Below are 11621 nucleotides of genomic sequence, written 5' to 3'. Positions count from 1 at the left end.
AATTGTTTCTATTATGAATACTGTCTAGGTTGGTGCAATGATGTATTCATCATTGACCGCGCTCTTTAGAAAATTCTTTGTTTACTATCGGTCGGTCTTTTGAGGCCGACTTTGTCACGGGGAAAGGGTTGGAAAAGGATATTTCAAGGGCGAAAATTGGACTTTTTTCCCTCCATGGGACGTGGTTTATTTTCTTGATTGGGAACGGTTTACTTTACATTGCGGGGTTGTTATTTTGTCGGTTTCTGTTTCCATGTTTATTAGGTAGATATGTACTAATCTCAGCGCCTGATGATGCTGCTACTTGACTACTTCTACCTCTGTGGATAGCGATGAACTTGGTGAAGAGTGAACTGATACTGGCAAGGCGGCGTTATATGTATTAGCTACCGTTCGTAATGCCCTAGCAAAAGGGCCAGTCATTTATATACATAATCATCAAATCATTACCATATCCCATGCCAAAACCTAATGTTCCCGTCCCGGTCCGTCATGATTTACCATGCTTCACTTTCCTTGTCCTCGTGCAGAACCCCCAAACAACCACTCCGCGCGCTCAACGGACTCGAAGACCCCTCCACGGGCCATTATTCTGCCTGTCCTCTCCGAATGTGAACCGGGCCGGGATGACGGGCACGCTGGGGATCCCTCGCCCCTCATCGGGCACCACGCGCATGGGGCGGTGCGCCTCGGCCGCGCAGCCCCTCAGCACGCGGGCGCTCCCGCCACCGTCGCTAACGTGGCGGGGTCGCACAGCGGCCACTCCGATTCTGCTGCTGCTGCTTCCTTGCCACTGCGGCTGTGACTGCGGTTGGGGGCGGCGCTTCTGCAGCTTATTGGCGGGCGGGACGCCGTAGGAAGGGGTGAGCCTGCGGCGGAACGAGGAGGAGGAGGAGGCGGCGGTCGAGGAGGTGGCGGAGGAGGAAGAAGAAGAAGATCCGCGAATCTTGGGCACGAAGAGGCTCTCGCGGGAGGGAAGCCGACGGAGACGCTTCTTGGGCTGCCTGTCGTCGTGGACGGTGTTGGGGTGCGGCGGCGCCTGATTCTCCTTATAGGAGGAAGAGGAGTCGCCGTCGTCGTGCATGCTCTCGTCCGAGTCCGAGTCCGGGGCAGCGGCGCGCTTAGTTCCCCGCGATGACACGCTCGTGGGGGACTGTACGGGGCAAGAAGCAAACCCCTGGTGGTGTTGGTGGTGATGCGGTGTGGTGAGCGGCCATTGTGGCGGAGGAGACGACGACGGCGGCGGCGGCGGCGGCGGCGGCGGCTGATGGTGAGAAGTGGCTGGCCGCGCGGGAAGGCTGGTACCTGGCCGTCCGTGACGGCTCGAGGGGATAGCGTTTGCTTGGAAGAAGCCGCCGGCCATGAGCTGCTGGTAGCTGGCGAGGACCTCTTCACGCGACGGCCGCGCGGACTGAAAGCCGGTGAACTGAAAGCCGGCGGCCGTCGCTCCAGGAACGTCAATCGGGGCGGCAGTGAGCCGGCTGCGTGTGCGCGAGGCGGGAGGGCCGTCATTATGGTTGTCGCGCTCCGCCGGGTCTGTGTAGATGGATATGTGCTGCTGCTGCTGCTGCTGCTGCTGCGCATTCGTCGCCGTCACGGCCGTCGTCGTCGTCGCGGCAGAAATAACCGCCGGCGGCGCCGGCATCGTGCTCGTCATCGTCTTTGTGGCATTGTTGCCGTCAACGGCAGCGGTATCCCTGGGACGCAGACGCAGTTTGCCGCGGACGCCCTCCCAGACCTGCCCAAAGAGCCGGCTGCCCGTCTTGCGAGACCACGCACCACCACTGCTGCTGCTGCTGCTGCTACTCGTCTCGTGGCTAGGTCGCGGGTTGGAGGCGGGTTGCTCGAGGGCGGCAAGGGCGTCGGGGCCGAGAAAGTGAACGGGTGGCGCGGCGGAGGCGCGGTCGTTCATGGAGCCCTCGCAGAAGCGACTGCGGCTCTGCTGCAGGGCGGCGAGTGAAGGATTCTTGAGAGGCATGCTTTTTTTGTTTTTTTTTGTATGCGTGTGTGTGTCTTGCTTGCCCAGCGAGACTGTCAAAGTTTCAGAGCAAATAAAAACGTCCTCTGCTGGTGCAGAGGCGCAGAGAAAGGGAATCGTCAAGGTGAGTGAATGCGACTTGAAGTTGTGTGGCGTGGTCGCCCAAAGGGGTAAAAAGGAAAAGATTGCAACTGCTAGGAGGCGGCGAAAATGGTGGAAACGAGAGTAAAGTAATGTAGAGGATAAAAGGAAATATCTGGACGAATCCCTGATTTCAGAGTGTGTTGACAAAGCAATGGCTTGCCATTGTTTGAGTTGTCGCAGGACTGCGGTTACCAGGCAGAGTGACATGCATGGTTGAGTTGGACAAGGGGTTCTATTGTTGACTTGGAGGCGTAGGCGCTCACCACGGCAACGAATGGTGGAGAGGCGCGGGGGGGGGGGCCTTTGCGTAAGGTAACGAGACAGATAGAATGCAGGAGCCAGGAGGAAATATTGGACGGTTCGGCATATCGAATCGGATAATTGATTCTAATTCGCAGAATCACCGTTTCAGTTCATCTCATCTCATAACCTTTCCTTCTCCAATGCTGCTTTGTTGCTAAATAGAACTCAGCCGCCCTCACGGGCAAACATGTCCACTACGAATAGCTTATAAGTGAATGTTATCGATACGACATCAAGACGACAGAGTCCAACTTTGTTAAACATGTTGCATCAGAAAATCAACACGTCTTTTTCTTTTCCAAGACTCTACCCAACTGTGCGTCGGGTTCGTATGCATGTAGGTAGATCTGTATATGGATGTTGCCAGCTGGCAACCCACCAGGCAGACGTTTTCAACATCTCGACATAACTTGTAGCAACCAGCATCAGCGTTCATCAAAAACAAACACATCACATCATCACATCAACGGAATAGGCGGGCTCCTCCAAATCAAGGCTACATCTTTCCATCAATTGTCGCTTCGACCGGCACCTACCTCACCTTCCCCCCCGCCTCATCCCTCTCTTTACACTCAAAACTCGTTCCCAACCCCCCGCCATTCATCATGCCGCAGCCCGCCAACCTCACCATCCACCTCCTCTGCATGCACGACAAAGACCGCGATGCCTACCTGGCCGCCGCCGCCCGCAGTCCCCCTCCCGCATTCGCCAGCCCCGTCACCATGCACTCCTGCGCCCTCGCGCAGCTTCCCCCTTCTGTGCGCCTCGACGCCATCGTCTCCCCCGCAAACTCGTACGGCCGCCTCGACGGCGCCTTTGACGACGCCATCTCGCGCGCCCTCTCCCCCCTCGACGACTACCTCGCCCTGACGCGCGCCGCCCAGGCCGTCCTCTACGCCGAGCACCGCGGGTGGGCCAATCCGGGCTCGTGCACGCGCGTGCCCGTCCCCGCCGCCTTTGCGCCCCCGCGCTCCCGCAACGTCTGGGGCGTCCGCCACCTGCTCCTGTGCCCGACGATGCGCGTGCCCGAGAGCGTCGTCTGGGACAAGGAAGTCGTCTACCAGTGCGTGTGGAGCATGCTCTGCGCCGTGGACCGCTATAATCAAAGCGTGGGCCAGGACGACGCGGGCGACAGGATCGAGTCGATCCTCATGACGCCCTTGGCCACGGGCGTGGGACGTGTCAGCGAGCATGTGTGGGCGGCGCAGCTGCTGCTCGCTCTGCGGCATTACGACATGGCCATTAGAAATCCAGACGAGTTTAGCGCGCTGGACGTGGACAGGATCCTGACACTAGACGCCGAAATCCAGGCAACCTACGAGGCCAATTTACGTGAGAACAAGGCTTAAGCGAGCAGGTCTACAGCGACTGCAAATGAAGAATAGATAAAGATACGTTGCTTCGTTTTTCCTGGTCTACACCCCGGAGACCCTGCAATTTCTCAATCTTATTCGTATTTTTTCGCCACAAGGGGCATCCCTCTAGATGCATGTCACGCAAGGCCATCGTCAGCCAGGTACGTGCCATCCCCTAGACACCGAAAGCCTTACCTCGGACGAATCCCAAAGTGAACGACAACCGAATACATCTTTGCTTCAATTCGTGATTTGTCGGAGAAGGCTTTGGCGGCACGCAGCCGCCTCAACACTCATCTGCCAACATCAGCAGCAGAATCTCTAATTAGCCTTTTCTGTATTGATTTGTGTTGGATGCCCTGTCCCCACACTGATTATTGTCGATGCCATTAGCCATGATTTGTTTGCCGTTGCCGACATGTCTATAGGCAGTGCTCTGCTTCGCTTTGTTTTGCTTTACTTGCCACAATGTCTCCTCACAAGAATGCCAGAAAAGCAAACGGTTAATTCGCCACAATGTTTTTGAGGCGAGGCATTGTGCCAAGCGGAGCGAAGTAGAGCAAAGCAAAGCAAAGCATTGCTATCTAATTCACTTGAGAGTTTCAGGTAATGACATTTCCATGTGGATAAGATTGTGTCCGGAGAGCAAAGGTGAGCTCTCTCTTGAGAAAAGAGTAAGAATATTAAGACATCATTCTACCAAAATTCGAAGCCCCGTGTCCAAAAAAGCTGTGGTGCCAATGAGAAGAGAAACCCTTTCTCCTAAACTGTCATTCCGAACTAAGAACCATTCTCCCCCGCGAAAGTCGTAGCAAAGCTTAGGCAGTAAGCCAGCTGTTGTCCTCATCGAGTTCTTCCATCCCGAAGATGGAGTGGTATCAAGTGCGGCGTAAAAAAAAATAAGTTATGCTTTGGACTGTGTGGCCCTCCCTGCCCTTTCCTGTCCTTCTTAAATGTCGTAGGTATTGGATGAAAATAGTGAAGCCGACCAGAAAACGCCGTGACCCGGTGAAGATGAGAGAAAGGAATCGTTGATAAAGAGTGGCGGAAATTTCATCCTGAGCCGTGGACGCCAAAGAGAATTTAGTCATCGTTGCCAAGCAAAGTGCCCAGCGCCAGAAGGAAAATGAAAAGCAGTGTAGTGTTTCGGTGCGGTGTCCGTATGATTCGCTATTACATGACGCCAATGAGAAAGATGATCGAGAGATCAGTGCTCAACAATTTGCGGCACGGAAACGTTAATGTGGATATGCTTGCTCGGGGGAGCAGATATAATCCAGATAAATGTCGTCAAGTTATACATTCCAGGACAATGACATGCTTGGCAGGCTATCCAAGCTGCAACCGTGACAGGACCGTCTATTGGCAAGAATTGAATCGGACATAGCCGATTTCGCCGTCAGCTCTCGAATACATGCATGGATTAGGCTCGCCGTCAGCTCCCGAATACATGCATTGATCAGGCTCAACATAGAGACGTGAATTGCTCCTGTAATGCATATCGACTTGGCGCTGGCCATTGTGCAAGGGGTCCGTAGTTTGGTGGAAGACAATTTCGTGTTTGCGCTTTCCACCCGTGGGAATGTTTGGTACGCGAGGCGGCGCTTCGATCTGAGCTTCGATGGGCGGGAGAGGGGACATGAGCGAAGAAATCTTGAGCGGCGCATGCGAGGGCGACGGTTGAGGAAGCAAAGGCCGACGAGGGTGGTATGATGGCGTAGGCGGGTGAGGAGGAACGTATGAGCTGCGTCTCGAGTGGTGATCGTGGGACGAGAACGAGGAAGGCGACGGTGGGACATGGCTGAAACTCGGTCTTGGCTCGTAGGCGTCTGGCTTGCCGGACAACGCAGGTGACGGGCACGGTCGAGGTGTGGAGGACTGGCTGTAGGAACGGTCCGGTTCGGGATAAGTTGACGCATTGTTGGCGTACTGGGACGCAGCCAAAGGCGGCATGTGGCTCGAATGGGGTCGTGGCGCAATTGGGTGATGATTTGTGTGTGGCAGAAGAGCAGGTGTGTGAGCTTGTAGCGGAGCGTCGCTGCCAAAAGAAAGATGCCGTGCTGGGGGAACAGGGCGTTCGTAAACCGGCGGGTGAGGGTTAGAGGCGTGAGAGTCGGCAGCAGAAGGCCGTCGCTCGGGTTCGATCGGATACTGTGGGCGGCGCTCGCTCGAGTGGCTGAGAGATCTGTCACGGAGATTGGGGTTGGGGATGGTGGGAGGGCGAGCGGGTTTCCGATAGGCTTCCTCTCTGGCGTCTTGGCTGGCAGAGGCAGGCTTGGCGTCGCGCTTTCTCATGCGAACATCGCGGCGGATGCGGACTCGGCAGCCTTGGTCCGCAACGATCTTGCTGAGTGTGGTGCTCTCCATGAGGCCAGGGAACTTCTTGGCGCTAAAGACATTGAATGGATTTGTCTTGATCTCCATGCGCCAGTCGACGCCTGGGGGCAAATCAGATGCTGGTTCAAGGTCAAAGTCTTTTTCTTCCTTGGTCGTCTCGAACAGGCTAAAAGAGAGGCGGAAGTAGCCTTCGTGACGGACAGACAGATCAGGAAAAATGAAGTAGCCGGCCTCGTGTGGTCTATCGAGATATGCCATGCCGGAGGCTGGAACTCCGGTGAGAATGGGAGGATTGAGGGTGGCAGGAGTTTGGACTCGACCATGAGCCATAGGGCGGGCTTGCTCAAGGCTGGCGTAGAGAAAGAAGTTGGCGTTGTAATCGAAAGTAATATCCTTGCCCTCTTCAACCGAAGGTCCCTCGATAATACGAAGCTCAACAACGGGGGGAGGATCCACGGGGCGGCGGTCGCTGTTGGCCTTCATGCCGGCACCACATGCTCGAGCGCGTTCAGGTTGCTGGAGAACTTCCAACTGGTACCATAGGCTGCGGTTCTCTCTAGTGATGCGATGTATGCGCTGATAATTATCTTTGGACCCCATAGTCGACGACTTTGGAGCGGCGGGCGCCATGGCGAACAAGACTGAAGAGAAGTGCGACGAGGGCCAGTGGAAGGGCCCGGTTACGGGCTTAATACGAGTCAGCAACGGCGTACGGAGTACTGGGAAGTAAAAGATGGGAAGTAGACGAGATAAAGGCGGCTTGAGGTCGGGTGGTGATTAGAGAAGGGGGGTCGCGTATCGAGGTGTCACAGGGGTCCTTGAGATGTATACATGGTAAGATGTTGCAGTTGAATACTGACCTGGAGATGTGATGAATAGCACAGCTCAAGCTTGGTAACAGGAACGGACTGAAAGGGTGGCCAAGGGTGTTGCCAAACGCAGTCGAATTCAACGGCGAAGCGGTAGCGACTAGCCAAGAGCGACGATGGAGAGAGACGTAGGGTCGGAAAAGCAAGTATGAAAGATATCTAAGCAAAGGAAGGGGAGGAGAAGAGAAGGCCGGCCATGGACGAGGCCGCGTCGAGAGGAGGTGACGAGATCAAGACCCGTGGGCCAACGCGAAGAAGGATGGAGGAAGACGGGAGAGCGTCGTGGGGGGGCGTGTGGCCGCCAGTACTGGTAGTTGGTAAAGCAGCGGGCGAGGGTGAGAGAAAGTAAGTTGAGCGGGAGGAGAAGAGAGGCGGCGTGAGACTGGGGGGATGCGGTGGTACCGTGGTACCTGAGGCGGTTTGGGTGGTTGTGTGTGTGGTACAGCCCTCGGGTCGGGTGAGGCCAGCCAAGTACAGGTAGCGGAGAACGAGTATCTGTACTGAACAGGTATTTTCCAGTACTAGATATCAGTTGAGTAGCATCAAAGAGCAGCGGCGACTCCCAATTACAACCAGGGGAGGTATACAGAAAGTCGGTCGAGAGGGATGAAAAAGTCAGCTAGGCGGCAACGCGGTTGGCTATGGCTGCCAGACTCCAGCGCAACAGGCCAAGGCAGTGCAGGCAACTGTTGCCCCAGAGCGCCGGGATTCCCAGCGCTTTGGACAGGGCGATTGGGCGATTTGGGGGGGGGGGTCTGTCCCCGAAAGGAGGGGAGGGGGGCCCGAGAGTCTGGAAAGGTGAACAGGGGTGAGCTTTTCGGTACCAAGTTGCCAAGGTACATGCTGGGAGAACCTGGTCGGTGGCTTTGCTGGGCTGGGCTAATAAATTTGTTTCCTTTTATTTTTTCTCATTTGGCGTTTTTAGTTCTTTTTCAAGAAAGTCCCCTCTGTGGATCCGAAGCTGAGTAGATCCACACCATCCGGGTCCACCCTCGTCCACCGCGTTCACAGCATCTGAGCATTCATCATCGACTCCCCTCGCTGATTGCCTTCTCCCCAGTGGATCATGGTGAGGACGGGTATCGCCTGACGAAGACGCTAAAAAACTGGTACAGGCGCCCCATTCGCTCGACTCCCAAACTGCTAGCGAGGATGCGAGGTCAAAACAGCTGGACGGGTGCAACACGGCCATGGGTGGCTCATCCGCTAATCAATACAATTCTCTACCAGTGCCTGTCTCAATAAAACTTAATAAAATCATCCAGGTACCACCTGGCACCAACGTTCTGCGTACTACTTTATATACTATTCATCGGCCTACTTGCCATGCCATCGTCATCCATCAGTTCCTCGACTTACTCGTCGAAATTGTCGGAACTCATCTTTTCTCCGGAGACGCATGCCCTCTTGGTCGTAGCTTACTTTTCCCTATAGCCCTGTCGTTGTCTCGATGAGATGCGGTGGCGCCGGCAGGGATCTTGGAGAAAATTCAGAGTCATTTTTCTTTCTGCATGCCTGCAGCGTTTACGCATCCGTATTTGCTGCCACATTCTCGCTAGGCGGCTTCCTTGCTTTTTGTCCCTTCTTCCTTTCTTTTGTTGTTCCGAGAATTGCCCTTTGTTTGCTCCAACCTGCAGTAGGCTTGCAGCTAGGGTACAGGTTCAACCTGTCCGTTAGAAAGCTCCTTAGGTACAGAGGGCTTGGCGCTCCTCGACTGGCCTAATCCACCACACACAGCGCACATCCCCCTCTAAAAAGTCTGTGCCACCGCTGCACTCCCAGGAGATTGAGTTTCCCCGAACCAGTCCACTGGGCCGGCACTCTCAAAGATAAATTAACCCAATATTCCTGCTCTTATTACGGAGTCTGCCTGGGGTCCTGCGTCTGAATTCGCCGAATCTAACATTGCACTCAAACAGAAAAAAATCGCCCCCAAGTCCATAATATTCTGACAACTTGACAATTCACGGATACGACTGGGAACTGAATGGATTCATCAAAGAAGCAAATTAGCCGAACAACCCCTGGCTAGTCTGTATTTTAGTCCCGTACGAGATGCCCATTTTCCCGGCTCCGGCCAACAAAACGGACCCTGAATAGTGTCATCGGGCAATACCTAGCTAGGTAACTGCATTCTCCCGCCGCATTTCGAGTATTGCCATGTCAGAGGAAACTTCAAAGCGTATATTCTGCTTCTCCTCGGGATGCACCATGCCAATTTTGGCCTGACATGTCTCCATTGATTCGTGGCCGCTTCTTGCCGGATGCCAGGCAGCGGTTGCCAGCTCCGTCCACTAGCTGCAGATTCGTTGGCTCGGTGCTTTTATGCAAGCAGCAGCCATGCAATTGGCACTCAATGCACGCCGGCATGCACAATTCACGTTGCGTTTGACAGGTCAGAAAAGCGCGACAAACAAAAAGCACTCAAAGTCGCAGCGACAAGCCACAAGATGGACGCATCACCACCCAGACACTCTCGCACAACAATTGACTGACAGCCACTCCCTTGCCGGCCATAAAATTCGGTAGCCCTCGTCGATCAATGCCTTCTCCGTCTTCTGATACATTCAAACGGCGCAGTGAGCATCCTCTGCACCGAGCAGCCCTCGAGTTAGCCGACGGGACACGACCACCAGTTGAAGGGTTTCTTTTCCTGTGTCAGGGGCCCAACGGCGGGCCCTGCTAGCCAATCATCGAATATCACTATTAAACTGCTAGCCTCGACAGATGGTCTCTCTGGCCATGCCGGAAGCCGTCTCCCGTCCGTCAGCCGAACGACAGCACAGCACAAGTACCGTTACCTGCCAGCTGCCGACCGAAGGATCTAGCCAACACTGATGAGCGAAGTTGTATTTAACGTCACAATTATCTAGCCATCAGGTATCATCCGCAGCCAAAGGACAATCATTAAGCTATAGGCACCGGTTACGCATGACAGACGGCCCAGTGCGATATTAGCGAATAGGGGCTGCGATGCGCAGATCAATTTGCCAAGATTGGAGAGCAAGGAACGCGCTGTTGGTCATTCTATTCAACATGAAACGTAATTGGCGAGAATGTCTACAGAAACGTACCATGGCGCTTCAAAATTGTCTTTCAGTTGCCCACCGCCGCGTTCCGGACTCCATCATCAAGTTATCACAACCGCCTAAGTAGTTGACATCCTACCAAAAATTCGTCCACGGCCACCACCACTACCACCACCACGGGCCAAGCGCAATTATCTATCCGTCAATCACATCGCGCCATTCCTACCGCACTTCACCAAGTCGTTCACTCGGCACACTCGTCAACTACTTACGTTATTGTTCGTGGCTAGTCTTGACAATGATGGCTTGCACGTTGCTCCAAGTGGAGAAGGGAGCATCTATTGAGCCCACGTCTCTGCCGTGACGGTTCATACGTCTGATTGGCTGCTTGGAGTTTGGATGATTTTGCCGCTACTAGTCAACCCGCGACGACGAATAGATGCCGTTTGTCTGCCCTAGGCTCCTCCAAAGTCATGCACAGCGCCTTGCTCAACGCGTCCACAACGGCAGTGCAGCGTTCCGACTGGCTAGTCGAGCCAGCACCCAGCGCGAACTCGATATTGACAGCCAACTCGTCATCCATGTACCCGGTACTAGTACCCAGCAATGCTGTCATACTACACTTACTGGTCTGGTCTTGCCAGTGCGTCCCGCGGTTGGCGCCTCAAAAAAACTATTCATCGCTAGTGCTGCCCCAACCGTCCACCCGCTATGGAGTAGACGTCGTGAGACACCTGGCAACGGCCATACGCTATTGCGTTTCAAGAGAAACGACTTCGACTCGGTTTCTTGGACCTAATCCAACGTGTGCTGGGTATCTTCTCAAGACTCCCTGATGCTCAATTGTGACGCGCAGCCCTTGGTTCACAATCTTGTGTCCTGTATCCGTATAGCTATCAGGCGTGCAGGCGTCTAAGACTCCCCATCACATGTGTGTACTAACATTCCTCTGTGCTGTTCAAGTCAAAGATACAAACTCGACCAAATCTTTGATGGCGATCCTGCTGTCGACACCACCTCATAGCTTCTAGCCAACTTTGTCTGTCACGCATGCAGACGAGGCCACGTTCAGCCACATTCTCCTCAGGACCCTTCTCCCGCTGTGCTCCTGAGTTGTTGAATCGACGCCACCTATCCAAGCCACTCGGAGCCCCAACCTGGCACTGGGTACAAATGGCTACGCGGCCCGTTGACTGGTCACTACTATTTTTATTACGGAGTATCTCAGCGAGCCCCCCCCCTTGCTCCGCATCGTCACATCTCAGAAAAGTAATAGGACGAAGTATGCGGGCCGCCAAGCCAAAAGCCCGGCGCCGGGCCCTCTGTGGACACGCACACCGGGGACCCTCGCCATTACAAAGGACGGGCCAGCGAAATTATTCGTGCATCTGAATATAATAGAGGGCCTGTTATTCATCATGTCGACAGGCGAGAGGCACACTATTGGCACAAACTCCATCACAAGGCTCGAACCCCGAGTCCCTAGGAGAACGTGAATGAGGTGCTGATTTCGGCAAGTAAAAATAGAATGAACGAAAAGGAGCCTCATTCTCCTGTATGGAGTACGTACTGGTGGCGCGAATCGGTAGCGAACGGGGTGGCACAT

The 11621-nt window shown here is 54.6% G+C and overlaps 3 protein-coding genes across 3 annotated transcripts; 1 reads left to right on the top strand and 2 right to left on the bottom strand.

Annotated features, from left to right (window-relative positions):
* Positions 1 to 556: 556 nt before the first annotated feature.
* Positions 557 to 1978, bottom strand: BBA_05503 (uncharacterized protein; the record flags this gene model as incomplete). The annotated part of the gene is made up of 1 exon (XM_008600600.1): positions 557 to 1978. The coding sequence occupies one exon, from the start codon at positions 1976 to 1978 to the stop codon at positions 557 to 559; it is 1422 nt and encodes a 473-aa protein (XP_008598822.1).
* A 1052-nt stretch (positions 1979 to 3030) lies between these two features.
* On the top strand, positions 3031 to 3774 carry BBA_05502 (phage tail assembly-like protein; the record flags this gene model as incomplete). Its single annotated transcript, XM_008600599.1, has 1 exon — positions 3031 to 3774. One exon carries the CDS (start codon positions 3031 to 3033, stop codon positions 3772 to 3774), a length of 744 nt encoding a protein of 247 aa, XP_008598821.1.
* A 1365-nt stretch (positions 3775 to 5139) lies between these two features.
* Positions 5140 to 6747, bottom strand: BBA_05501 (velvet 1; the record flags this gene model as incomplete). Its single annotated transcript, XM_008600598.1, has 1 exon — positions 5140 to 6747. The coding sequence occupies one exon, from the start codon at positions 6745 to 6747 to the stop codon at positions 5140 to 5142; it is 1608 nt and encodes a 535-aa protein (XP_008598820.1).
* Between the last annotated feature and the right edge of the window lie 4874 nt (positions 6748 to 11621).

Source organism: Beauveria bassiana (assembly GCF_000280675.1).
Source record: "Beauveria bassiana ARSEF 2860 unplaced genomic scaffold BBA_S00014, whole genome shotgun sequence".
Classification (NCBI taxonomy): Eukaryota; Fungi; Ascomycota; class Sordariomycetes; order Hypocreales; family Cordycipitaceae; genus Beauveria; species Beauveria bassiana.
The sequence above is the reverse complement of the archived record's forward strand: the minus strand, read 5'-3'. Positions and strand labels throughout refer to the sequence as shown.